Source organism: Neoarius graeffei, chromosome 10 (assembly GCF_027579695.1).
Source record: "Neoarius graeffei isolate fNeoGra1 chromosome 10, fNeoGra1.pri, whole genome shotgun sequence".
NCBI classification, from domain to species: Eukaryota; Metazoa; Chordata; class Actinopteri; order Siluriformes; family Ariidae; genus Neoarius; species Neoarius graeffei.
The window spans coordinates 17,974,153-18,001,949 of record NC_083578.1 but is presented as its reverse complement, the minus strand read 5'-3'; the positions used below and the strand labels follow the sequence as shown (position 1 = coordinate 18,001,949).

The 27,797-nt window shown below is 42.9% G+C and overlaps 2 protein-coding genes across 3 annotated transcripts in view; both read right to left on the bottom strand.

Moving 5' to 3' along the window:
- The window catches only part of frmd3 (FERM domain containing 3), a 79,264-nt gene extending 75,144 nt beyond the window's left edge, over positions 1-4,120 (bottom strand). The window contains exon 1 of the mRNA XM_060931410.1: positions 4,013-4,120. Within this exon, the coding sequence (XP_060787393.1) occupies positions 4,013-4,120 (108 nt within the window). The remainder of the gene's footprint in view (positions 1-4,012) is intronic.
- Positions 4,121-12,770: 8,650 nt separating this feature from the next.
- gkap1 (G kinase anchoring protein 1) overlaps positions 12,771-27,797 on the bottom strand; it is a 31,621-nt gene continuing 16,594 nt past the window's right edge. For both annotated transcript variants that reach the window (XM_060931409.1, XM_060931408.1), the window contains 5 exons: positions 26,691-26,777; positions 22,741-22,804; positions 22,533-22,603; positions 22,303-22,380; positions 12,771-13,432 (listed from right to left, as the gene is read on the bottom strand). In XM_060931409.1, coding sequence (XP_060787392.1) covers positions 13,391-13,432; positions 22,303-22,380; positions 22,533-22,603; positions 22,741-22,804; positions 26,691-26,777 — 342 coding nt within the window. In that variant the 3' untranslated portion in view covers positions 12,771-13,390. The remainder of the gene's footprint in view (positions 13,433-22,302; positions 22,381-22,532; positions 22,604-22,740; positions 22,805-26,690; positions 26,778-27,797) is intronic.

Here is a 27,797-nt window from a genome sequence, read left to right as displayed (position 1 = left end):
TTCACAAGACATTTTTCATGCAATACATTTTGATATGCAAATGATCTTGATGATTTAGTGAATATGTAACTTACCCGATGACATCATCTGGCATCTTTTTAAGCATGTGTTGGGTATGTTCCCCTGAAACACTGATTAGAAAACACTGGTTGATTTCTTGCCTGTGGTCATTTGCTGCATTAAGGATTTATAGTCTGATCTCAGTATGTTGGCTCAGTTTGGAAAGTGACTTTTTTTGGCAGAACGTTTCACACAAGTTCAGTGATGTGCTGCCACCGAAATATGCAAAGCCTTCATGACATACATGGCACTTTTTTCTCCTAGTAGTGAGATCAGTTACTCCAAGATGAGACTGGGGAATCCTATACAGGTTGTTTTAATCAGTGATACAGCTACTGTAATAAACTGGTTTCACTGGTCACTAGAATGGAATGGGTTTGAAGTTTCATCCAAACCTTAATAACTCAAAAAACAAGTTGGTCAATAAACAACGTCAGCTTGGACCTAATGCCGGGATCAGACTACACAATATTTTTGTCTTTCATGATGGACATCATGTCAGATTTGGCAATCATAGAGCCATAAATTCTTGCCGTGTCTTGATCGGGAAACTGGCAACACTACAAGTTTGACTCCAACCAATTATTGTTCATATCCGCGCATGTGGGCGGCACGGTGGTGTAGTGGTTAGCGCTGTCGCCTAACAGCAAGAACGTCCGGGTTCGAGTCCCGTGGCCGGCGAGGGCCTTTCTATGCGGAGTTTGCAGAACATGTCCGCGTGGGTTTCCTCCGGGTGCTCCGGTTTCCCCCACAGTCCAAAAACATGCAGGTTTGGTTAACTGGTGACTCTAAATTGACCGTAGGTGTGAATGTGAGTGTGAATGGTTGTCTGTGTCTATGTGTCAGCCCTGTGATGACCTGGCGACTTGTCCAGGGTGTACCCCGCCTTTCACCCGTAGTCAGCTGGGATAGGCTCCAGCTTGCCTGCGACCCTGTAGAACAGGATAAAGTGGCTACAGATAATGAGATGAGATGAGATCCTCGCATGTTGTCTGGGAGGAGGGTCAAGAAATTGTCAATCATGGCTACAAAAGGAACATCAAGGAGCACGTCGTAGGAAGTGTCAAACTAGGTGAGAAAATGCAAAAAAAAAAAAAAAATTCTTAAATGCTAGACTTTTCACTTTTCTTCAGGACATTGTAAGGTGCCCCAGATGCCACATTGCTGTTTTTTGAATATGTCACATGATAAGACTCGTTCATCAAGCTTGACGTTCATATTCGGGCCCCATGCTAGAAATTTGTCAGCCATGACAAAATGATGTCAAAATCAGGGTGAATTTGTATAGTCTGATCCTGGAATAACGTGTCCTGTGAGCTGATTGTTCAGGAACAGAAAGTTCAGCTCTAATGAACAGACAAAAATAATATTGTACACATTTAAATCATCCATCCATTATCTGTAGCCACTTATCCTGTTCTACAGGGTCACAGGCAAACTGGAGCCTATCCCAGCTGACTACGGGCGAAAGGCGGGGTACACCCTGGACAAGTCGCCAGGTCATCACAGGGCTGACACATAGACACAGACAACCATTCACACTCACATTCACACCTACGCTCAATTTAGAGTCACCAGTTAACCTAACCTGCATGTCTTTGGACTGGGGGGGAAACCGGAGCACCCGGAGGAAACCCATGCAGACACGGGGAGAACATGCAAACTCTGCACAGAAAGGCCCTCGCTGGCCACAGGGCTCGAACCCGGACCTTCTTGCTGTGAGGTGACTGTGCTAACCACTACACCACCGTGCCACCCTTAATTACGTTAGTTACTTTAAAAAAGGTAACAATGTTTTTAGCTTCCTAACTAATAACTAGTTTATGAGTAAAACTGAAACATTAAACAGGTCCATTACTACCAACCTCGCTAATTGTTTCAAAATACCTTTGAAAATTAGCATGATTAAATAAAAAAGAGTAAATGAGATAAAATAAATTATATTTCCCGAAATTAAATAAAATCCAAATTTTAGAAAATCTGAAATCAAACAATCTTACAATAATTACAATAATTCACACTCATGTTCACACCTACGGTCAATTTAGAGCCACCAATTAGTCTAACCCATGCAACATGCAAACTCAACACAGAAAGGCCCCCGCCAGCTGCTGGGCTCGAACCCAGAACCTTCTTGCTGTGAGGCGACAGTGCTAACCACTACACTTCTCCTAAATTATTTTATGTTTAATTATAGCTTAGCTAATCCTAGTGATTTTTACACCGGATGCCCTTCCTGATGCAACGCTCCCCAATCTTTGCGGGCTTGGGAACAGCACTAATGTACTGGTTTGTATTTTTAGTACCTAATCTGCATGTCATTAAATGGTGGGAGGAAACTAGAGCACCTGGAAGAAACCCATGCAGACACAAAGAGAACATGCAAAATCTACACAGAAAGGCCCTCATTGGTCAAGGGGTTCACACCTGGAACCTTCTTGATGTGAAGCAACAGTGCTAACCATTACACCACCATGACACCCATCCATCATCTGTAGCCACTTATCCTGTTCTACAGGGTCGCAGGCAAGCTGGAGCCTATCCCAGCTGACGATGGGTGAGAGGCGGGGTACACCCTGGACAAGTCGCCAGGTTATCGCAGGGCTAACACAGACACAGACAACCATTCACACCTACGGTCAATTTATTTTTTTTAAAGATTTTTTTTGGGCTTTTTTCGCCTTTATTGGATAGGACAGTGTAGAGACAGGAAATGAGTGGGAGAGAGAGACGGGGAGGGATCGGGAAATGACCTCAGGTCAGAATCGAACCCGGGTCCCCGGATTTATGGTATGGTGCCTTATCCACGATGCCCCCACACTTACGGTCAATTTAGAGCCACCAATTAGCCTAACCTGCATGTCTTTGGACTGTAGGGGAAACCGGAGCACCCGGAGGAAACCCACGTGGACACGAGGAGAACATGCAAACTCCACACAGAAAGGACCTCATCGGCCAAGGGGTTCAAACCTGGAACCTTCTTGGTGTGAAGCAACAGTGCTAACCATTACAGCACTGTGGCACCCATCCATCCATTATCTGTAGCCACTTATCCTGTTCTACAGGGTCGCAGGCAAGCTGGAGCCTATCCCAGCTGAGAGGTGGGGTGCACCCTGGACAAGTCGCCAGGTTATCACACGGCTAACACATAGAAACAAACAATTCACAGACAAAAATAATATTGTACACATTTAAATCTCATCTCATCTCATTATCTCTAGCCGCTTTATCCTTCTACAGGGTCGCAGGCAAGCTGGAGCCTATCCCAGCTGACTACGGGCGAAAGGCGGGGTACACCCTGGACAAGTCGCCAGGTCATCACAGGGCTGACACATAGACACAGACAACCATTCACACTCACATTCACACCTACGGTCAATTTAGAGCCACCAGTTAACCTAACCTGCATGTCTTTGGACTGCGGGGGAAACCCACACAGAAAGGGCATCATCGGCCAAGGGGTTTGAACCTGGAACCTTCTTGATGTGAAGCAACAGTGCTAACCATTCCACCACCCATGTTAAGGAAATACTGTGAAGGAAACATTCTGTCCTGAGGGTGTGCGTGTGTGAAATTTATCTTACAGTTAACAAAAAACAAAGTAACTGGTGACATGACTGGGCTGTGAAATCTCTCTGAGACCCACCTAAACCTTCCAGAGCATGTGGAAGCAGCATCTTGAGATTTTCCTCATACCTGATCATTTTAATGTAGCGTTTTATTTATAAGCCAGCATCCAGATCTAATGCTATGCAGTTTGTTGAACATCAAAGGCAAAAATTGACGAATCATCAGCAGCTCCACGTCGAACAGTAAACAAACAAACAAACAATCTCTCAAAACACGTGCAATAATGATAAACACATGCGACATGGTTGTTGTTGTTGTTTGTTAAATGTGATGAGCAGAATAAGCATGCCCATGGCATGGCGCCTCCTCGGATGGCTGGTACCTGGATGCTGCAGGCGATCTCCGAGTCATCCAGCAGGCGCACGGTGCAGCGGATCTCCCGGCTGAGGAGCGACGGCACGCTCGGGCTCCGGAGGCGCAGCATTTTCATGGCTCTGGATCCTACATACCGGAAACCGGGGCCTCGGCGCCTCTCATGCGCGTGCACAAGCTGCGCTCTCGGTACCGATCGCGGTCAGGAAGACTGCGCGTGCTGGGATGCTCCGACACCGCTCATGGTGCTCAGACTGATCAAATCCCCCTTCTCCAGCTCTCTGCTTTTCCAATCTGGGTTGCCAGATTGGACCAATCCAAGGGCGTAGGTAGGATTTTTCAAAGCGGGGGATCACACACTGCCTGGCAGCCTGAGTGCATGATCTCATCTCATTATCTCTAGCCGCTTTATCCTGTTCTACAGGGTCGCAGGCAAGCTGGAGCCTATCCCAGCTGACTACGGGCGAAAGGCGGGGTACACCCTGGACAAGTCGCCAGGTCATCACAGGGCTGACACATAGACACAGACAACCATTCACACTCACATTCACACCTACGGTCAATTTAGAGTCACCAGTTACCCTAACCTGCATGTCTTTGGACTGTGGAGGAAACCGGAGCACCCAGAGGAAACCCACGCGGACAACATGCAAACTCCACACAGAAAGGCCCTCGCCGGCCACGGGGCTCAAACCCAGAACCTTCTTGCTGTGAGGTGACCGTGCTAACCACTACACCACCGTGCCGCCCCAAGTGCATGATGTAATAAAAAATAATTACCAGGGGTGTCATGGCTCAGGTGGATAAGGCATCATGCCATAAATCTGGGGACCCAGGTTTGATTTTGACCCGAGGTCATTTCCTGATCCTTCCCTGTCTTTCTCCTGTTCATTTCCTGTCTCTACACTGTCCTATCCAATAAAAGGTGGAGAAAGCCAAAATAATAATTACCATTTTTAGGTAGCTTAGAAACCATTATTGCGGTTTCTTCCACGTTTTCTTGATGTTGTGTTCTAGAAACTTAGCTTCGAAACCACAAAATGCAACTTTGATGGAAAAAAATATAGAATAAATTGCTTATCTGTCTTCACATCAAAAGAAAGAGGAAAGTTTCGCTTGTTATCTCAGCTGACTACGGGCGAAAGGCGGGGTACACCCTGGACAAGTCGCCAGGTCATCACAGGGCTGACACATAGACACAGACAACCATTCACACTCACATTCACACCTACGGTCAATTTAGAGTCACCAGTTAACCTAACCTGCATGTCTTTGGACTGTGGGGGAAACCGGAGCACCCGGAGGAAACCCACGCGGACACAGGGAGAACATGCAAACTCCACACAGAAAGGCCCTCGCCAGCCACGGGGCTCGAACCCGGACCTTCTTGCTGTGAGGTGACAGCGCTAACCACTACGCCACCCCCGAGTGCATGATGTAACAAAAAATAATTACCAGGGGTGTCATGGCTGGAGCATTGTGGCTCAGGTGGATAAGGTGCCATGCCATAAATCCGGGGACCTGGGTTTGATTCCAACCCGAGGTCATTTCCTGATCTCTCTCCTACTCATTTCCTGTCTCCACACTGTCCTATCCAATAAAGGTGGAAAAAGCCTGCATAAAAAATAATTACCATTTCTAGTTTTAGGTAGCTTAGAAACCATTATTGCTGTTTCTTCCACGTTTTCTTGATGTTGTGTTCTAGAAACTTAGCTTCGAAACCACAAAATGCAACTTTGATGGAAAAAAACATAGAATAAATTGCTTACCTGTCTTCACGTCGAAAGAAAGAGGAAAGTTTCGCTTGTTTTGACTTCTTCTTCTTCTGGCTGCTCCCGATTAGGGGTCACCACAGCGGATCTTTCGTCTCCGTTGCTCCCTGTCTTCCACATCCTTCTCTACCACACCTGCTACTTTCATGTCCTCTCTCACCACATCGATGCGTCTCCTCTTTGGCCTTCGTCGTTTTCGTGTGCCTGGTAGCTCCATCCTCAACATTCTCCTTCCAACGTGCTCTGCATCTCCATCTCCTCTCTCTTAGTTAATTCCCAAGCTCTCCACATGTGCTGTCCCTCTGATGTGCTCGTTCCTTATCCTGTCCAACCTTGTCACTCCAATCGTAAACCTTAACATCCTCAACTCCGCCACCTCCAACTTTGTCTCCTGTCTCTTCGTTAAGGGGCTTGTTTTGACATGGCAAATTATTAACACAAGATGAAATACTTGTAATTCGCAACTAAAACGACTGCAGCTACACTGGCAGCTTGACCATGCTTTCTAGTACGATCATATTGCGTTTGCGCAGAACTGGGTCAGTCCTGCGCGCCTTGGCTCGTGCACCTGAAGGCACGCCTCTTGTGCAAGCGCGCCGTTAACGAAGAACACCTGTCGGCACGGTGGTGTAGTGGTTATAGCACGGTCACCTCACAGCAAGAAGGTTCTGGGTTCGAGCCCAGCGGCCGGCTAGGGCCTTTCTGTGCGGAGTTTGCATGTTCTCCCCGTGTCTACGTGGGTTTCCTCCGGTTTCCCCCAAAGACATGCGGTTAGGTTAATATGGGACGGCCTTGGGCTGAGGTGCCCTTGAGCGAGGCTCCTAACTGCTCCCAGGGTGCTGTTAGCATGGCTGCCCACTGCTCTGGGTATGTGTGTGTGCTCATTGCTCATGTGTGTTTTCACTGCTTCAGATGGGTTAAAGTGCATATCACGGGTAAATTCAGGAGCAAGATCAATGTAATTCCCCTATTTTATATTAAACTTTGGTCAAATATCTGTAACATTCTGCATTCTCTGCAATTTTTTTTTACCTTGCGCAATACCAGAAAAAATTCAGTTGAAATCAAGCCATTTGAGGTGAACTGGTCCGCCTCTGAAAAAACTTGGCATTTGGATTTCCTGGCAAACATTGATTTTCGTGACGTCATCTACGGGACACCTCCCTCTGAATCCTACGTCAGCGCTGCTTTGTTTATGAGAAAACGACCTGGTGGTTTTCTGCAAATTTCTTCAACGTTATCGCGTAATTATTAAAATGGTTAACAGATGTATCGTAGGAGGGTGTAGCAACACCAATCTTGATGGGATTAGTACTCATCATTTTCCAAAAGACCGGACAACGAGAGAGAAATGGGAGCGCTTGGACTACACAGGCTGTGCACTGAAACTGTGCAAATCTCTCGCAGCCTGCTGGCGCTTCCGCAGTTGACTTCACGAATCTGGCTCCAGACTCCCTTGGGATTTTTCCAGACGTGTTTTGTTTTTTGTTTTTTTTTTCTGCTGTAGACAGATGGCCTTGTGCAAAATTACCCTTCTGGATGAGTGTGTAAAGGGACATACTTTCATATAAAAAAAACCCACGAAATTGGTCCAGAATATGCACTTTAAATGCAGAGAGGAATTTCACAAGTGTATGATGACTAAAGTTGTGCTTTCTTTCTTTCTTTCTTTCTTTCTTTCTTTAATCAATGAACTATGTTTGGGCTATTTAAGGACTGCACCCATGCAAGGATGATGCGAAGTATTATGCCGCGTCTAGTGTGCCTTACAGAGCCTTGTTTCCTGTCTTTGTTGACCTCCTGGTTTTTCGACTCCTGTTTCTCGTCCCTTGATCTTGTATAGTTTTGCCTCTGATGTTCTGTCCGCGCCTCGATTGACCTCCTGCCTGTTTCCTCGATTACAACTTTGCCTGCTGTTTCGGACTGTTTGCCTGTCATGTGCATTTCACGCACTTTATGCTCATATCGCACTGTGTATTATTTAACATATCTGCATTTACATCCGCCTCTCCCGCACACACTCTGACAAACTGGGTTTTCGCGCCCAAACCACAGGAAGTCCATACAAGCTGTGGGTGGTAAAAGAGAGCAACTGGACTTGCTTGAAGATTCTTGAAGACGTTTCACCTCTCATCCGAAAGGCTTCTTCAGTTCTGTCTGACTAATAGGGAGTATCAGGTATTTATCCTCTCATGGATGAAAAGCAATCCTAAGGTATCGTTGAGTCATCCTGTTGGTGTGGGTCACTGGAGGCTGGGTGTGAACGGCCTCGAGAGTCGTCGGGGTGATCAATGGATTGTTGGATCTCTCTGTCCTCCTGTGAGTCACTGAAAACAGCTGGGTTTTGGTGTGCATTCAGTTGTCTGGGAAGTGTGTCAAGGACTGCGTTGTAGGTGGCTGATAAATGGTGTATTAGCCCACCACCTCTGTTCAGTGATGGCCGTTCCAGGTTGACAAAAATGGCTTCTTTAACTCCTCGCTCATACCAACAATCCTCATCTCATCTCATCTCATCTCATCTCATCTCATTATCTCTAGCCGCTTTATCCTTCTACAGGGTCGCGGGCAAGCTGGAGCCTATCCCAGCTGACTATGGGCGAAAGGCGGGGTACACCCTGGACAAGTCGCCAGGTCATCACAGGGCTGACACATAGACACAGACAACCATTCACACTCACATTCACACCTACAGTCAATTTAGAGTCACCAGTTAACCTAACCTGCATGTCTTTGGACTGTGGGGGAAACCCACGTGGACACGGGGAGAACATGCAAACTCCGCACAGAAAGGCCCTCGCTGGCCACGGGGCTCGAACCCGGACCTTCTTGCTGTGAGGCGATAGTGCTAACCACTACACCACCGTGCCGCCCCGGATAAATACCTGATACTCCCTATGAGTTAGACGGAGCTGAAGAAGCCTTTCGGATGAGAGGTGAAACATCTTCAAGTATCTTCAAGCAAGTCCAGTTGCTCTCTTTTACCATCCACAGTTTACTATAACCTGGATGACTGAGAATCTTCACAGACAAGTCCATACAAGGTTATAGAAACCCTAATGAGGCTGAGGTGACAATCTAGTTAAAAAAAAAAAGTTAGAAAAATTACAGTGGGCACTTTTCTAATATTCTTATGCGGCTATTGAAAAAATGCATGGTCCGACAAAGGGGGTTTCACAGGCACCCCAGGTTCCCCCCCAGCTGTGCCCCTGCAATCCAAAATCATTTTCAAACTAGCTATAAAACACTAAATTTTCCAGCTATTCTTGTGCTTTATACTATTGTTCATTTCCCTCATATATTTAACAATAAGATGTGTTTATGTGGTTATATTTCATCAATCTGGCAACCCTTCCTGTTGACGTCAGTGTCCTGAGTGCAACACAAAGCGCACGCGAGAATGAAGAGCTGTGCTATTACTGTACGAACAATTTGTTTTGTTTTTTTTCTTTTCACTGGAGTTCGGTGATGTTTGTATTATTTCAAGTTGTAAAAAAAAAACAAAATTGTTCTCAGTATAACATCTAAACTTGTGTTTACTTGACCGCGTACACCAGCATAGCGTCACCGTCAAGGTCACGTGACCTGCCATTAGCTCACTCCAGTGTTTCAGAGCTGGACAAACTACCCAACTTCATTACTGAAGTCAAAGAACAGATCCCACTGGTCAAATGTGACTCCGATACAAGTGAAAATTGTCCAGTCAAGTTTTTACTTAAGTTAAAGTACAACCCCGATTCCAAAAAAGTTGGGACAAAGTACAAATTCGTAAATAAAAACGGAATGCAATGATGTGGAAGTTTCAAAATTCCATATTTTATTCAGAATAGAACATAGATGACATATCAAATGTTTAAACTGAGAAAATGTATCATTTAAAGAGAAAAATTAGGTGATTTTAAATTTCATGACAACAAACATCTCAAAAAAGTTGGGACAAGGCCATGTTTACCACTGTGAGACATCCCCTTTTCTCTTTACAACAGTCTGTAAACGTCTGGGGACTGAGGAGACAAGTTGCTCAAGTTTAGGGAGAGGAATGTTAACCCATTCTTGTCTAATGTAGGATTCTAGTTGCTCAACTGTCTTAGGTCTTTTTTGTTGTATCTTCCATTTTATGATGCGCCAAATGTTTTCTATGGGTGAAAGATCTGGACTGCAGGCTGGTCAGTTCAGTACCCGGACCCTTCTTCTACGCAGCCATGATGCTGTAATTGATGCAGTATGTGGTTTGGCATTGTCATGTTGGAAAATGCAAGGTCTCCCCTGAAAGAGACGTCGTCTGGATGGGAGCATATGTTGCTCTAGAACCTGGATATACCTTTCAGCATTGATGGTGTCTTTCCAGATGTGTAAGCTGCCCATGCCACATGCACTAATGCAACCCCGTACCATCAGAGATGCAGGCTTCTGAACTGAGCGCTGATAACAACTTGGGTCGTCCTTCTCCTCTTTAGTCCGAATGACACGGCGTCCCTGATTTCCATAAAGAACTTCAAATTTTGATTCATCTGACCACAGAACAGTTTTCCACTTTGCCACAGTCCATTTTAAATGAGCCTTGGCCCAGAGAAGACGTCTGCGCTTCTGGATCATGTTTAGATACGGCTTCTTCTTTGAACTATAGAGTTTTAGCTGGCAACAGCGGATGGCACGGTGAATTGTGTTCCCAGATAATGTTCTCTGGAAATATTCCTGAGCCCATTTTGTAATTTCCAATGCAGAAGCATGCCTGTATGTGATGCAGTGCCGTCTAAGGGCCCGAAGATCACAGGCACCCAGTATGGTTTTCCGGCCTTGACCCTTACGCACAGAGATTCTTCCAGATTCTCTGAATCTTTTGATGATATTATGCACTGTAGATGATGATATGTTCAAACTCTTTGCAATTTTACACTGTCGAACTCCTTTCTGATATTGCTCCACTATTTGTCGCCGCAGAATTAGGGGGATTGGTGATCCTCTTCCCATCTTTACTTCTGAGAGCCACTGCCACTCCAAGATGCTCTTTTTATACCCAGTCATGTTAATGACCTATTGCCAATTGACCTAATGAGTTGCAATTTGGTCCTCCAGCTGTTCCTTTTTTGTACCTTTAACTTTTCCAGCCTCTTATTGCCCCTGTCCCAACTTTTTTGAGATGTGTTGCTGTCATGAAATTTCAAATGAGCCAATATTTGGCATGAAATTTCAAAATGTCTCACTTTCGACATTTGATATGTTGTCTATGTTCTATTGTGAATACAATATCAGTTTTTGAGATTTGTAAATTATTGCATTCCGCTTTTATTTACAATTTGTACTTTGTCCCAACTTTTTTGGAATCAGGGTTGTATTAAAAGTACATTTTTTGTCAACGCATCGTTGTGTTATTGCCACAACACTTACAAAACCTAATGCCGCTACCAAAGACAGAAATGTGAATTCAGAAAATGAACGCATGCTGTGCCATCATGGTGGTTTAACGTTAAGCTAGCTAGTCAGTGAAACTCCACCTGACATGCTAGCAAACTCTTTTCAAACTTGAAATCATATTGGGTAGCTAACGTTACTAGAAAAGAAAGATTTCTGCATTCTTTATTTGGCAAGCTTATGCTAAAACATATTTCTGAAAGGACTTCAGATAAGTTAACGTTATTCGTGTTAGCGTAACTCCGTTTTTACATGCAGTGTCCAAGTTAACTAGCTACGTGTTAACGTTAGCCGTGGACAAGGCGATGTCAACTTGGTGGGCAATACAGTGACTGCAATTCAAATGAAGCTAGAGTTTGTCCTTTTGCACAGGGAACGTCACATTCACACAAAGCAGAGGGGTTTTGAATCACCCTGAAGGGGGTTATTTGGCAATACAGTGGCAGCGGCGGGGGGGTTAGGGTTCCATTCCAGCATAAGAACCTTATCCCATCTGTGAAACATGGTGGTGGTAGTAGTATCATGGTTTGGGCCTGTTTTGCTGCATCTGGGCCAGGACGGCTTGCCATCATTAATGGAACAATGAATTCTGAATTATACCAGTGAATTCTAAAGAAAAATGTCAAGGCATCTGTCCATGAACTGAATCTCAAGAGAAGGTGGGTCATGCAGCAAGTCAACGACCCTAAGCACACAAGTCATTCTACCAAAGAATGATTAAAGAAGAATAAAGTTAATGTTTTGTAATGGCCAAGTCAAAGTCCTGACCTTAATCCAATGGAAATATTGTGGAAGGACCTGAAGCGAGCAGTTCATGTGAGGAAACCCACCAACATCCCAGAGTTGAAGCTGTTCTGTATGGAGGAATGGGCTAAAATTCCTCCAAGCCGGTGTGCAGGACTGATCAACAGTTACCGCAAATGTTTAGTTGCAGTTATTGCTGCACAAGGGGGTCACACCAGGTACTGAAAGCAAAGGTTCACATACTTTTGCCACTCACAGATATGTAATATTGGATCATTTTCCTCAATAAATAAATGACCAAGTATAATATTTTTGTCTCATTTGTTTAACTGGGTTCTCTTCGTCTACTTTTAGGACTTGTGTGAAAATCTGATGTTTTAGGTCATATTTATGCAGAAATATAGAAAATTCTAAAGAGTTCACGAATTTTCAAGCACCACTGTACTTAGCATTATTCATGGGATTAAACATTCACCCAAACTTTCTAGATGTAAAACAGATTTTACAGTGGGTAGATATGACAAATCACGTTTTCACCAAAGCCTGAATGGTGTTGGTTACAATGGCATTTTAACTGCTAACAAAAAACATTTGTCCATTATCTCACTTTATGGTATAATTGTAACAACTTCAGTTTCCCCACCGTGTTGAAAGATGACAAGATGTTTTTCTCAGTAAGGCGGTCAGTGCTTCTGATAATACCATACAGAGTATATATTAAGAGCATATTATATTAGACATTTGGCTCTGATAAACTGGCCTGTGAAATGATCAGGACTCTGATTGAATCAATCAGCGCAGCTCATGAATAATAATTAAAAAAAAAAAAGACACTGAAAATGATCACTGAAAAAGTAGACTGGTGTCTTTATTAAAAAGAACTCAAAAGTACACCCTTCCATTTATTGTGAAGTACAGAGTAAAGTGGATAGTTTGCTTTGTGGATGAAATGCCCTGGCACTTTTTCACCAGTAGCTGGCAAACCAGTCCAGACAAAATGACTCAAGATTTCAAATTGTGTTAGTAGAAGTTGCCCATTTATACTGATTTCAGTCCTGTTTGTGGTTCAGGATGGAACTTGGGTCCGGTTTTCTCCACAGCACTATAAATCCTGCTCTGTGACAGCATTTATAATAGCAGCTCGTAATGCTTCTGGGAAACTCGACCCTGGTTAATCAGATCATATCATGTCCACCAACCACTGCATGTCAAAATCCCAAGCAAATACTGAATCCGTTTCCAAAAAAACAAAACAAAAACCCAATACGTAACTTTTAAATCTAGCAGCACACAAGGGCAACTTTTACCCACATAGCCATTATGAAGCAAATAAGACTGCAGCCATGAAGGAGAGGAAGAACTTTTTATGTCTGACATATGAGATGAGATGAGTGAGTCGGGTGTGGGTCAGTGCTGGAGAAGTGGGAGGAATGAAACTGTTCATTCACATCCGTGTCTGATCTTCACAAATCTCCCTCTGGTCCTTTCTTTCCCTTCCGGTTGGTCTGAGGAGGAGAAGAGGGAGAAGCTTTAGTTCATGTACTAGACATGTTTACTGAAAATACAGAAAGAAAGAATATTCGTCCAAGTAATCATATTTCTCTCTCAATAGATCAGTAGGGAAAGTATTTACATAAATACCACATTCCCCTGAGAATCTTACTAATTCTGCATGGCTACAGGCTGAACTATAACCCATGTCCGGGTTATATTATGGTCACAATTATGCATGACTGTATAATTTTCACTTCAATCACTGGTGCAACCTCATAACCTCCTGTCAGAAGTAACAAGCACTACGTTCACACTGCAGGCTGAAGTGACTCAAATCCGATTTTTTCGCCCATACGTGACCTGTATCCGATCTTTTATTGACAATATGAACGACACAGATCCGATTTTTTCAAATCCGACCCAGGCCGTTTGGATATGTGGTCCTAATTCCGATTCCTATCCGATCTTTTCATATGCGACTTCAGTCTGAACCGCCAGGTCGCATTCATCCGACTTACACGTCATCAACAAGCCACAAATGTCACTATTCTGCGCTGAAGTAGGCGGCGGGTCTCTCAAAAAAAGTTACAACAACATGGCTTTGATGTTCCTTTGAACGGAGGTTGCAGTCACTACCCCGCAGAACGCCTGAGCCAAAACCCTTGCCCTCTTCCTTCTCAACCTCCTCCTTAACATCAGGCTATTGTGCATGTTCTGGCTCCGTCGCAACAACAACTGCATCATCGCCAGGTACTCCATGCTGGCTACTGTCATACACAGGAAACTTTAGGTTACTTCCGTAAACACTGGCCATGCTCACTGCGTGTGACGTCGTCGTATCCTGCAATGCGCATGCGGAACACTTTTAGGTCGCTTTTCGTTCATGCTGAGGATCACATACAAGTCGCATATATTTGTTAATGTGAACGACCTCACAAAAAAATCGGATTTCACAAAAAAATCGGAATTGAGCATTAAGCCTTGCAGTGTGAACGTAGTGAAGGTGTTGGGGAGACGACGTGCCATTAAACAAAAATCACCTAAACCCTCTACATTGTAATTAAAAAAAAAAAAAAAATCACTAAACCTTGATGTGTGTGTTAACGCTAACATTTCTCAAGTCATCACACATCGATAAACAGTCAAGCTCATGACCTCTTGGTAGAGGTAGCCACGTTTTGGGCTAAAATATCCTGGTATTTAGTAATGGATTCTCCTGTCATTAACCTTCACCCACATAAAGCCTTTCGATGCAATCATAAATGATCCAACAATGAATATTACAGTGGGTACGGGAGCGTTTCCTTGTACAGAGTCCCGTCCAATCAGTGTGCAAATACAATGGTTTTTTTAACTGCTTAAGGCTTACTTACAACCCGCCGTACGTGCTGCTATGGGCAGTCTATGGTAAAAAAAAAAAAAAAAAAAAAATTGGCAAAAGCGTGCTTGAGACTTGCGCGACACTTGTGTGTGTTGAACGCCATAGAAGGTCACAGACTGCCCGTGGCAGAGGTGGACAAAGTACCCAACTTCATTACTTAAGTCAGAGTACAGATCCCGCTGGTCAAATGTTACTCTGATACAAGTGAAAGTTGTCCAGTCAAATTTTTACTTAAGTTAAAGTACTGAAGTACTTGCTTTTAAACATACTTAAGTATTAAAAGTACATTTTCTGTCAATGCATCGTTGTATTATTGCCACAACACAAAACCTAATGCTGTTACCAAAGACAGAAATGTGAATTCACAAAATGAACGCATGCTGCGCCATCATGGTGGTTTAACGTTAAGCTAGCTAGTCAGTGAAACTCCACCTGACATGCTAGCAAACTCTTTTCAAACTTGAAATCATATTGTGTAGCTAACGCTACTTGAAAAGAACGATTTCTACATTCTGTTTGTTTGGCAAGATTATGCTAAAACATATTTCTGAAAGGACTTCAGATAAGGGCGGCATGGTGGTGTAGTGGTTAGCACTGTCGCCTCACAGCAAGAAGGTCCGGGTTCGAGCCCCGTGGCCGGCGAGGGCCTTTCTGTGCAGAGTTTGCATGTTCTCCCCGTGTCCGCGTGGGTTTCCTCCGGGTGCTCCGGTTTCCCCCACAGTCCAAAGACATGCAGGTTAGGTTAACTGGTGACTCTAAATTGACCGTAGGTGTGAATGTGAGTGTGAATGGTTGTCTGTGTCTATGTGTCAGCCCTGTGATGACCTGGCGACTTGTCCAGGGTGTACCCCGCCTTTCGCCCGTAGTCAGCTGGGATAGGCTCCAGCTTGCCTGCGACCCTGTAGAACAGGATAAAGCGGCTAGAGATAATGAGATGAGACTTCAGATAAGTTAATGTTATTCATCTTAGCGTAACTCCTGTTTTTACATGCTAACTAACAGTGTACAAGTTAACTAGCTATGTGTAAACATTAGCCGTGGACAAGGCGATGGCAACTTGGCGGGCAAATCCATAGAAAGTCATTTGACTAAGCAGACTGCATAGCTATTGCAACGTTATCGCTAGCTCCGAAAGTACAAACAACTTCACTGCAAGCTTTCTCTTGGAATAAAACGTTTACATCCCTCAATCAGGGCTCTACACCAACTTTTTTTTTCAGGAGCACACGTGCTCCTAAGTTAAAAATTTTAGGAGCACAGGGGAAAAAAATGGGGGCACAAGCACAAGTAGGTTTTCATTTTAGAGGTTTATTGCAGCACAAACCTTAGACACAACAACACATAAAACGCAAAATTCAATTGAGAATGAATGAATGAACGAATGAATAAAATGAATAACGAACAACTGAATGAATGAACAAACAGTAGCTAAACAGAGAGCAGAGCTCAGCAGAGCTAACATCATCAAGGACAGCTCCCACCCTGGCTCGGAGTTCTTTGACTTGCTGCCCTCAGGCAGGCGTTATAGGTGCATCAAAGCAAGGACCAACAGACTCAAAAACAGTTTTTTCCCACAGGCCATAACCACCTTGAACAATTAGCTTTTTTCACATTACGTCACTTGCAGGGGAACTCACATCCGTTTTCAGCCTTTTGAATGGAAGAAGAGGTATACGGCGGCAACATATGTGACCCCTCACCGAATCCAGGGACACATGTTGGCCGAAATGAATCCGAGGTAATCGCAAAAGAAGCATTTTTTTTTTTTAATTTGTGATTTTTGGTTTTTTTCCATCATGTGCAAGTTGAGATCTTGAAGAATGCAATCAGTATTTCAGATAATAGATTGTTTTGTTGGAAAAGCATACATTTTTTGTTGCAAATTGTCTCGTTTTTGTCAGGACTGTAGCCTGCTGGGGGGTGTGGGTAAATTACCATATGGGCCATTCACGTGATGATTTAAGTCTTTTGTTTTTTTTTCTGCGAATCAGCTGTATGAGCCGAGCTGAGCGCATGGCTACGTAACTGCATACAGGCGTGTGATTTCACTATGGAATGAGCAAGCTAAACAGAGCGCAGAGGAGCTGAAACACCGCGAAGCAAACAGACACACGGTATTTACATCGGAGATAACCATTTCTAGCAAAAAAAACCCGCAACCTCGTTTTCCAGATTGAATGGAATACTTGAATGATCGGATGATACACGGACCGTTCTAGGATTACATTCCATCGGAGGCATTGGTGTGTGCAAGGCGCCGTTTCTCTTTCTGATGGAGTAAGTTTATTAATCTAAGGCTGTGTGGTTATTTTTGCATGTAACGGAGAGTGTTGTGGTTTGGTTAAGCCTAGGTCACAACCGGACGTACGATTTTTTGGCCGTGTGATTTTTGGCGTTTCCCAAATCACTGCGTTTTTTTTTTTTTGTTCGTGGAGAAAGACGCGCGTTGGCCGTTAGTTTGTCTTGCAACCTGAAAAAAACGTAAGCGCCCGTAGAGTTTGTTTGACATGACAAAGAACCTCTGCGGCCGGTCTGCGGCTCGAAAATCAGCACATCACACACGCGCTCTCGTGCTTTTCACACACGCGCTCTCCGTGCGTTTTTTGCATGTAGACCGGCCGTAGGAGCACGGTACGGCCGGTTGTGACCGAGGCTTTACATGAAACTAGCGTTGTGTTAGTTGTGTCATCATCGTGCTCTCTTTCTTTCTTACGGTGTGAGTAATTTTTCAACCACAAAACGTTAAAGTATACTTTAGGACTTATTTTTGTACTTCATAATTGTGTTGGGCATACTTTGCATGGAAGGAAAATTGACGTGGTGATCTTTGTTTACATGAAAGTAGTATCGTGCTAGCTCGTAGGGGGTAGGGCTTTCCTTAATATCATGCAAATGAGCACCATTATGTGCACGCCCTGCACCCGGAGTAGCTGAGATGGAAAACTTTGAGGGCGATTTTCTCCCTTTTCTGTTTTAAGTAGTATACACTTTCAAAAGGCCACACATTCTTCAAATATTGTCAGATCTCCACATGGAAGGCATCATTGGAAAGCTTAGAAACTGTACTTTCTGAATCTGTCAATAACTCAAAATGCCCCTGGGCAGACATGTGTCCCTGGATTCTGTGATCTGCCACATATGTTAACAAAACTGTGTCATTCACAGATAAGATTGATGATAATATTGCGCATTGCTGTTTATTATTACGTATTGTTAGCGACCATTCCAGTCACCTATCTGCCTTGTTTTGGAAAGGAAGTTTACTGACTTTCTATGGTTGCTACTTGTTAGCCAGCAGATTAGCATGCCGCCTCTTCTTCCATTCAAAAGGCTGAAAACGGATGTGAGGTTCTTCTGCAAGTGACGTAATGTGAAAAAGGCTAATTACATACACTGACTGATGCCACTTCTGGCAGGTGCAACAATGCACCAACAAGGACCTAAAAGGACAATATTCTCACACTTACCTGATACAGTGCAATACTTATTACAGTGCAACCTCACAGAGCAACTTTTTAGTTTTTATAGCTTTTGTATATTTTATATTTCTACACTTTTACATCCATACCCAATACAATGCAATACCAAATACAGTGCGATATCCTGAGTTTTGTAGCTGAACTGAGTTTCTATAACTAATGTGCAATTAACATCTGCACCTCAACATGCCCAGCTGTGTATATATATTCTTTGTTTTTCTGCTGTGTTGTGACGTGCACCATTTGTATATACTGTATATTTGTTTTTCTGCTGTGTTGTACGTTCCCATCTAAATGTTTGCACTGGGGTGTGTGCTTTCCATCTCATTATATAATTTTCCTGCACCTTCTCCCGTTCTAGCTTTCTTCACTACACTTTCTTCCTCGTCTGTTCTTTTATTCTTGTTTCCACCATCATTGCTTTTAAAAAACGCCGTTATTCTCTGCATAGCGAATATATTTCTCAGCTCGGTCCGAACCAGCTCTCAGTTATCTCTCAGTTGAATGATCTGATGAATTCCTAAAAAGCACTTTTCCCACCTAATGCCACACCCACAACATACAACCGTGGGAAAGAGGGGCAATCACAGAAAGATGTGGCAGAACGGCAAAAAAATGTAACTCCCCCCCGGTTACCATGGGAACCACCGCAGGTGCAAGACAGGGGCAATGCACGCAACTACAGCCAGGGAGCAAGGCGCAGGCAGAACACACACACACACGCACCTACACAACACTGAACACACACACTTGCAACAATACAGGCCGTTACTTGTTACACTATATTAGGTAGGCTATCCAGCGCTGGATTTGCATACTTTGCAGTTTAACGTTTGATTTTAGAATGTTAAACTCGTCGCGTCTGTGCTCAGTGCTTTCCTAAATTGTCGGCTGCAAGAAGCCCTCGCACGAATGCGCATTTTTTTTCTTCGTCGTTCGCATGCCGAAAAATTCGCTCGCAAATGCAAGTGAAATGTGCGCACTGTAGAGCCCTGCCCTCAATATGCTTCTGCAGGTTGCATATTGTATTGCATACATGTAGGCTGTGATGTGGTTTGTTTTCAGCAAACAAAGCAACCCTTTAAAACGAAACGACTCTTTAATCCTTTCAGAAAACTGAAACATGGGTTCTAGGTATGGCCATGAGTGCGTGCGTGCGTTCCCCAGAAGAACCGCCTCCTTCCATTCTGCCATCAACTGATCGTGTTCAAATAACGCTGCTGAGAAATCATTGATCTTGATTTTATACAGTCTATGGATGTGACGTGACCCGAGTGATTACTGATCGGCTGTCTCAGTGTCACCGATGAAAAAACCATCACGTTTTAGAAAAAAGAAAAAAAAACATCCACTTTCAAAGCTGCTTCATAGTAACGAGGACCTTGATAGAAATGTAGTGGAGTGAAAAGTACGATATTTGCCTTTCAAATGTAGTGAAGTTAAAGTCATAAGTTTCAAAAAAAAAAAACCCTCAAGTACAGATACTCAAAAAGTGTACTTAAGTACAGAACTCAAGTAAATGTACTTCGTTACTGTCCACCTTTGGCCCGTGGAGACTTTTGGTCCTACACATGCAAATTCTACAGGTCTTGCGAAAAATCAAGAACGCATACGCTACGTACGGGACCCGTACACCTTTTGTACGCCTGAACCAAGTCAGCAGTGCGGCTAGTAGGGGCTTTGCAATGACCATAAGATGCACGAGTGACGTGCCTCAGAAGTACTACACAAGTATTCCACACTTGCTGTTTGTGCGGCTCGCAAGACAGAAGTACATCTCACTTTCTACCCCATGTGTGGTGTGCACACGACCCGCACGCAACACAAGGGGCAAGACTCTGGGTGTATATATATATTATTAGTGCTGTCAAAAATGTCGCGTTATTAACGCGTTAACTTGACTAAATTTTAACGGCGATAATTTTTTTATCACGAGATTAACGCTCTGTGACATGATGCCACGCCCCGCACAGCCAGAGTCCTCTGCCCTCCCCCGAAGCACCACGGTGCTCGGCTTAGGTTTCGTTTTCCCATTGGCGGCTCCAGCCCCACTTTGCAGTGGCTGTGACAAGACGTGTTATGCTCTGCAATTTAAAAAAAAAAAAAAAAAAAACAAACAAAAAAAAAACATTGGTACAACCAGTGTTCGAACTATGCCGATATTTTCGGGGGGGCCCATTATTTTCCCTTGGGGTGGGGGGTGGGCTTGCGCTTGTCTCAGAGCGCGGCTCTCCATCGCGCGCTCACTTCGGATATGCAAATGCTTCCCGTTACACACAATTGCTATGTCAATAAACATCATTTTGCCAATATTTTAGAGACCCCCCAACATTTCCCAAATCATGTTTTCAAGGGATCTCATGTCTGTTTCAGGGGATCTCGGATCCCCCATGTACCCCCGTAGTTCGAACGGTAAGCAAGCCCATTCACTTTTTTATGCTGATAAGAGAATTACAATGGTTTTTCATGTGACAAAAATGTGCGATTAAATTGCGATTAATCGCGAGTTAACTATGACAGTCGCGACATTAATCGCGATTAAATATTTTAATCAAAATCCATTGAAACCTCAGTTACCCCTTTTCCACCAAATCAGTTCCAGGGCTAGTTCAGGGCTAACCTGGGAAATCCCATGCTGCTTTGCACAATCATTCCGATCTGAAAAGACAGCATGGAAACTATGGTCTAAAGGCTCGCCTGAGTTAGGGAGCCAATCAGAGAGTGGGGAGGGGTGGAAAGACGGTGACGCGTACTACTCGACAAACGGAAGCTTGTAGTTTATTTGGGACTGTTTACGGATCACATTTAACATGGCGGCGAGCGATACGAACCAAACTTTCGATCAAGCTTTAGACACTGTTCTGAATAGTTTAGAGCGAAAGTTTGTTTTAAAAAAAGAACAGCGTTTGGCGTTACAGTCTTTCTTCGCCTCTTCGTCGCTCTAACTACGTCACCGGGTACAACTGCCATGATTGGCCATGGGCTACGTATACGCCAAATGATAGACATTCGCAACGTCCAATAAACGGCCGTTGACGATCGTAAACCACACCTCCCCTACGAGAAATTCAATAGGCGGATTCCAGACCATATTTCACTTGTGATATGGTCTGGTGTTAACCAGACTAGTTCGGGGCTGGTTCACAACTCGTTCAACTTGCGAGCCAGCTGAGAACCAGTTTGCTTTTCCATAGCTCGCGGTGCTAAGGGAAGACACGTCATTACGTCACTGTATACGTCATTACGTCGCTGCATACGTCAGTTACGTCGCTACGTTTGCATAAACCTTGGCGCAAATATCGAAGCAAAAACAACACGGAAGAAGCAGCAGCAGCAGCAACAACAACAACAATAATAATAATAATGGATGACTTCGCGTTTGTACAGCTGCTGCTTCTCATCGCTTAAAAATGGCGATCTTTCGCGGTCTTGTTATTGTTGTTGGTCTTAACAACTCCGCCCCCCGCTGACGTAAGCGTTTTTTTCCTCTGGCCCAGCAGAGAGTTGGTGCTAGCCTGGAACCGGTTTTTCTGGCCCCAGAGCCAGTTCTTTGTCAGTGGAAACAGAAAACCCGGTTCCAAACTAAGCACTGGCCCCGAACCAGCCCTGGAACTGCTTTGGTGGAAAAGGGGCAAGTGAGGAGTATCGATTCTCCTGAAAGTTTGTTCATCGGCCTAATTAGCAACTTGTTAATGAGAAGTCACAAAACCAGGGAGTAACTTTTGTGATTAGATCTTCCAAATGAAACAAATCAGAATCAAAATCCATTGAAAACTCAGTGAAGAGTAGCGATTTTTGTGGATGGATGAACAGACGCTGCGTAAGCAGGTTATAAAAAGCCAATGAGAAATGAAGGGGAGAAAAAAAAGGAAAAAAAAAAAACCCTAGCACTTCCTTCTGATGATCGAGCTGCTCTTACTGTTGTTTCTGCAAAATAAGTTTGTTTTGGTTCTGAATGTGCAGGGGAAAGCACTCTTTGACAGCGCTTATTCCGTGGAAGACTGATTCACACGGTACTTACTTGATGTTTCGGTTGTTCTGACTGCAGTCCCTTCACCTTCGACCTCTCCTGTTCTAAGGACACATGCAGCAACGTCACCTGAGCAAAGGAAACAAAACATTTTTTTTTTTACTCATTATAAAAGTTCAGCTAACAATCTTCAAATGTACGTCCCGCTTGCGACATGGACAAAAACAGCACTGCAGAAGTCATTCCTGACCCTTCATGTGATGAAATCACAGTGCACATACCTGTTTTGTCAGTTCCTCTTTTATATTCAAAAGCTCCTCTACTTGCTGCAAGATTTCCGCTTTGTCCTTCACTGAATGAGACATTTATTGCAGTGTAAATGCATTAGAAAGGTTTGACGGAGCCTGCGTGATTTAATTTTACAATTGTTCCCATCCCGCTAGCGCTGTATAATATGATTGAGTGCATGGGTGCGTACTGCGTACTTACTCTCTCCTTGTTGGAGCATCTTGAGTAACTGGGCATTTCTTGCCTTCACTTCTTTATATCTCTCCTGAAAAAGAAAGAAAAACAAACAGAAATCCAAACCAGAACGTGAAGGACGTAGTCGCTCGTCTGGGACGACCGAAACACCAAACAGAACTGAAATGTGACAGAGGACCGGCCTCCACGACAAAAGGACTACATTTTGTTCCCCAACGGAACATCGATCAGAACTGAATTCGCATGATCAATGAGAGAGGGGATACAATTCTACTCAGTAGAAAATGTGTTAAGTTGACCTAATGACTAATTTGTTAGCAAAACACGGACAATCCGATGACCAAGTGTTGTGCAGACGGTCTAGTTCTTTCAAATAAAACAATCAGAACTGAAATCCATTGAGAACTGATGGAGGGAGGAGACATGATTTAACTGAAAATAAACAAAAGCTGTAAACAAATTGTTGAAAAATTGGTCATTTGTTTGTTGATTTTGTTGTAAACTTTATTTTCAGTTAAATTGTGTCTCCTCCCTCCCTCAGTTCTTAATGAATTTCAGTTCTGATTGTTTTATTTGAAAGAACTAGACCTTCTGCACAACACTTGGTCATTGGATCGTCAAATTTTTGCTAATGAACTGCTAACTAGGTCAACTTCACAATTTTTGGAGTTTTCAGTTCTGATCGATGATTTGGGTAGATCCTCCCTCAGGGAACAAAATCAACAAACAATTGACCAGTTTTTGTTCCCTGAGGGAGGATCTACCCAAATCATCGATCAGAACTGAAAACTCCAAAAATCGTGAAGTTGACCTAGTTAGCAGTTCATTAGCAAAAATTTGACGATCCAATGACCAAGTGTTGTGCAGAAGGTCTAGTTCTTTCAAATAAAACAATCAGAACTGAAATTCATTAAGAACTGAGGGAGGGAGGAGACACAATTTAATTGAAAATAAAAGTTGTAAACAAACTGTTTACAACAGGAAAACAAAACCACGTTTTGTTCTTCAAGGAAAGATCTACCCAAATCATTGATCAGAACTGGAACTGGATGAGAAATGAGAGAGGAGATAAAATTTTAGTGAGAGGCCTGAAAAATTCATTAATTTGGCCTAATTACTAACAATTGGACCAAACAACCAAGTTGAACCAAGTTTTGTGCAGAATGAGGAGTTCTTTCAAACCAAACAAACAATCGGAACGGAAATCCGTGGAGAACTGACGGAGGAGATACGATTTAACTGAATTGTGGACGACGGATGCCACGCCATGGCAACAACTCATCAGCCTTATGGCCAGATGAGCTAAACAAACTTATTTTAACGTAATCACTTGTCACTGAAATGAGTAGGACCTGTAACTCTCAGTTATCTAAACAAAGAAATTATACACACACACACACACACAAACAGTATAATATCCTTAAGCTACTGACTAACATTTACAACCTTCAGATGCCTATTATTAAAATATCAGAATTTAATATACTTGCAGATGACTCAAATCTTTTTCATTCTCATAAAAATTTATCAACTCTACAAAAAGAACTTAACACCGAACTTAAAAATGTTGTTCACTGGCTCTGTGTAAATAAGCTTTCTCTCAATAATGATAAATCTAACTTTGTCCTGTTTCATTCCCACCAAAAGGAGATTAATTATCCATTTTCCTCGTCAATAAACGGTTAATTTATTAAGCAAGAGAAATTTGTTAAAGGTCCCATGGCATGAAATTTTCACTTTGAGGTTTTTTAACGTTAAAATGAGTTCCTCTGACCTTCATAAGTCACCCCAGTGGCTAGAAATTTCATAATGTGTAAACCAAACTCTGCCCAACATTTGAGAATGGCGCGTCAAAACGGCGCGTTGATAAGCTCTTCCCTTTACTACGTCAGCAAGGGAGATGATCCCCACGCCCCCCCTCTGGATTCCCACCCACTGTATGGATTGCCCCGCCCAGCTCAAAAGTTGCCACCAAACATGGAAGTTGCGCTGTACATGGATGTGACAACACAGAAAGGAGTCTGTTTTTACTGCCGACGGGAGAGCCCCTGAAGACGCAGTGGCTTAATTTTATTTACTCCAATAATACGCCGTCGAGTCTACCTAAGACGGTGTATGTTTGTCGGAAGCATTTTCCTGAGGAATGTTTCCACAACTTGGGACAGTACAGGGCAGGTTTTGCACATCAACGGTTACTGAAGCCTGGGTCCGTACCAAGCATCCCTGCCGCATCAGCAACAAACACCGAACAAGTAAGTGTATAACTGTTAAGTTGTTTTGCTGTGTTTTAAAATCGGTGCCACGTTAGCCTTGCAATGGCTACATTAGCTGTGCGGCTAACCGCTTCCTGCAGTTAGCCAGGTACTTTGCGCTACAAAACCAAAAAGCATGCAGCATGCTCTGTTATAATAGCCAATCAAAACAGTTTTTACAAAGACACCCACATTCTTTTTTTTAAGTCACTCGTTCATTTTATTTGTTTGTTTGTTCAGTAAAAACCCAAACATTTGTTGAATTTATTTTATTTCCTCGCGTCGCACCTTAATGACGTCAGCGCGCGGTATTTTTCCCTTCGCGGTTTGTTCCTTCTCTCTTGCCATAGTAAGACACCCACATCCACTTGTTCTGACCCACTGGAGGTAGCGTCACAGTGCTGTTAGCCAATCAGAGGTAACACGTTTACATGTCATGAATATTAATGATAAGACCCACCCCCACCCTCTACCCTTCCCCGCCTCCTGCTTCTCATTAGCAAAACGACGCACTGGGAAAAGCGCTGAAATGGGGCTCTCTCCCAGGAGGCTATATCTACATGCCGAGGGTTCATTTCGAGAAAGGCTGCGGATATAACATCCGGAAACCTCCACGAGCCCGTTTAAAGCATCAACAAACCACCATGCCATGGGACCTTTAAAATACCTACGGATCATAATTGATTCAAATATAACATGGAAACCACATATTCAGGAAATCTCAAAGATGATCAGGCACAGCATTGGCATTCTATCCAAAATCCGTCATTATGTAAACTCTAAAATTCTCACCCAACTTTATTACTCACTGATTTATCCTTATTTAACGTATGGCATATTAGTCTGGGGAACTGTTTATAAAACAACACTTCAACTCTTAATAACGTTACAAAAAAGGGCCATTTGCATTATTAATTTTCCAGCTTTTGACGCTCACTCATCTCCAACCTTTAAAAAGTTTCAACTTCTTAAACTCACTGACTTATCTTTCCTTCACACACCTCTTTTCATGCGACAATATTACTCAAATGAACTTCCTGTTGTCTTTGACTCCTTTTTCATTTCATTATCAACAAAACACGATTATCGAACAAGACTTGCCGCTAAGCGATCTTAATATTTACTAAAAGTACGTACAAATTTTGGTAATTTTAATATCAGGTTCACAGGAGTTAAAGTGTGGAACTCTCTAGATCTCGCCAACAAACAGTTACCCAAAAGAGCATTCAAGAAAAAAATAATCACATTTTTTTTTCTAGCTACTGACAAGCCAATTCAATTCATACGAATATCTCATCCTACTGCCGGCTTCTTTCGTCTAGTCTCATCATGATGTTTTTTTCTTCCCCTTTGTGTGCGTATATACGTTTGAAATAATTTTTTTTTTTAAATCAACGCTCACCTCTCAGCCTAGGAAGCCCTAGCTAGATTAGCTTTCAAGTTATTCTAGGGCTTCCTGCACCTCTTTCCAAATTATATTTACATATCCCCTTTTTTTCCCCTACTAAAATTCATAGTTCTGGTTTTCACTTAGTTTATTGATATCACTTTTTTTTCTTTCTTAGTTATATTTTAGTGTTATGCTTAGAGGTGTAAAGAAAATAAAACGTTGTTGTTGTTGCTGAGCATGTCAATTTTAATGTGTTTATTTGCCCCACATTGTAATCTGCTTGGTTCAGGAGGGGGATTGGTGTTACTTCTTACCTCCCACTGAGAAATGGTTTTCTTCAATTTTTCTATTTCCTGGTCTTTCTTTTCTAACTGAAACTTTAACTGTTCAGTTCTTACATCCTGAGAGGAGGAAAGAGAAAGAACATGTTAATAATTAGGCAAAATCCAAGGAGAGAGAGAGAGAGAATACAGAAAATATCTGACCACAAAAACCTAAGCATATGTTTGTGACTGTTTCAGAAGTGTGTAGGAAGCAGTGAGGCAAAAGCCTGGTGTGACCAAAATCACAACAGCCCTGCCTTCCTTTTCTCTATTGGCTCAAACAGCCAAACCTTTGTGAGCCAATAGTTCACCAGGTCAGAGTTCACCAGGATAAAAATTGATGCAAAGCATTTACTACCTGAAACAAATGTGCATCTTTTACACCCTGAGCCCTTTCCCCTTCAGTGAACAGGATGAATTTTAATCACCTTTGTCTCTCCCATGTCAGCAGAACACAGTAGAAAACCATAAATCCCACAGCTAAACTGTACACTTTGGCACAATTTTAATGAATAATCAGGGCTCGAAATTCTTTTTTTTTTTTCACCAGCCAGCCAGACTAGTTACCTTCCAAAGTAACTAGCCAAACAGAAAATCAACTAGCCAAAATTTGTTCATGTATGAATTTTACTTCTGTCAAAAATAACGCAAAAGAGAGTAGTTACCATTGTTCATGATTAATGTGCATTTATTTCAAGACCCGAGTATTTTGATACTGTTGTTAAATACATAAATGAGAACAACACAGAGCACCATAATATACAACCCCGATTCCAAAAAAGTTGGGACAAAGTACAAATTGTAAATAAAAATGGAATGCAATGATGTGGAAGTTTCAAAATTCCATATTTTATTCAGAATAGAACATAGATGACATATCAAATGTTTAAACTGAGAAAATGTATCATTTAAAGGGAAAAATTAGGTGATTTTAAATTTCATGACAACAACACATCTCAAAAAAGTTGGTACAAGGCCATGTTTACCACTGAGACATATCCCCTTTTCTCTTTACAACAGTCTGTAAACGTCTGGGGACTGAGGAGACAAGTTGCTCAAGTTTAGGGATAGGAATGTTAACCCATTCTTGTCAAATGT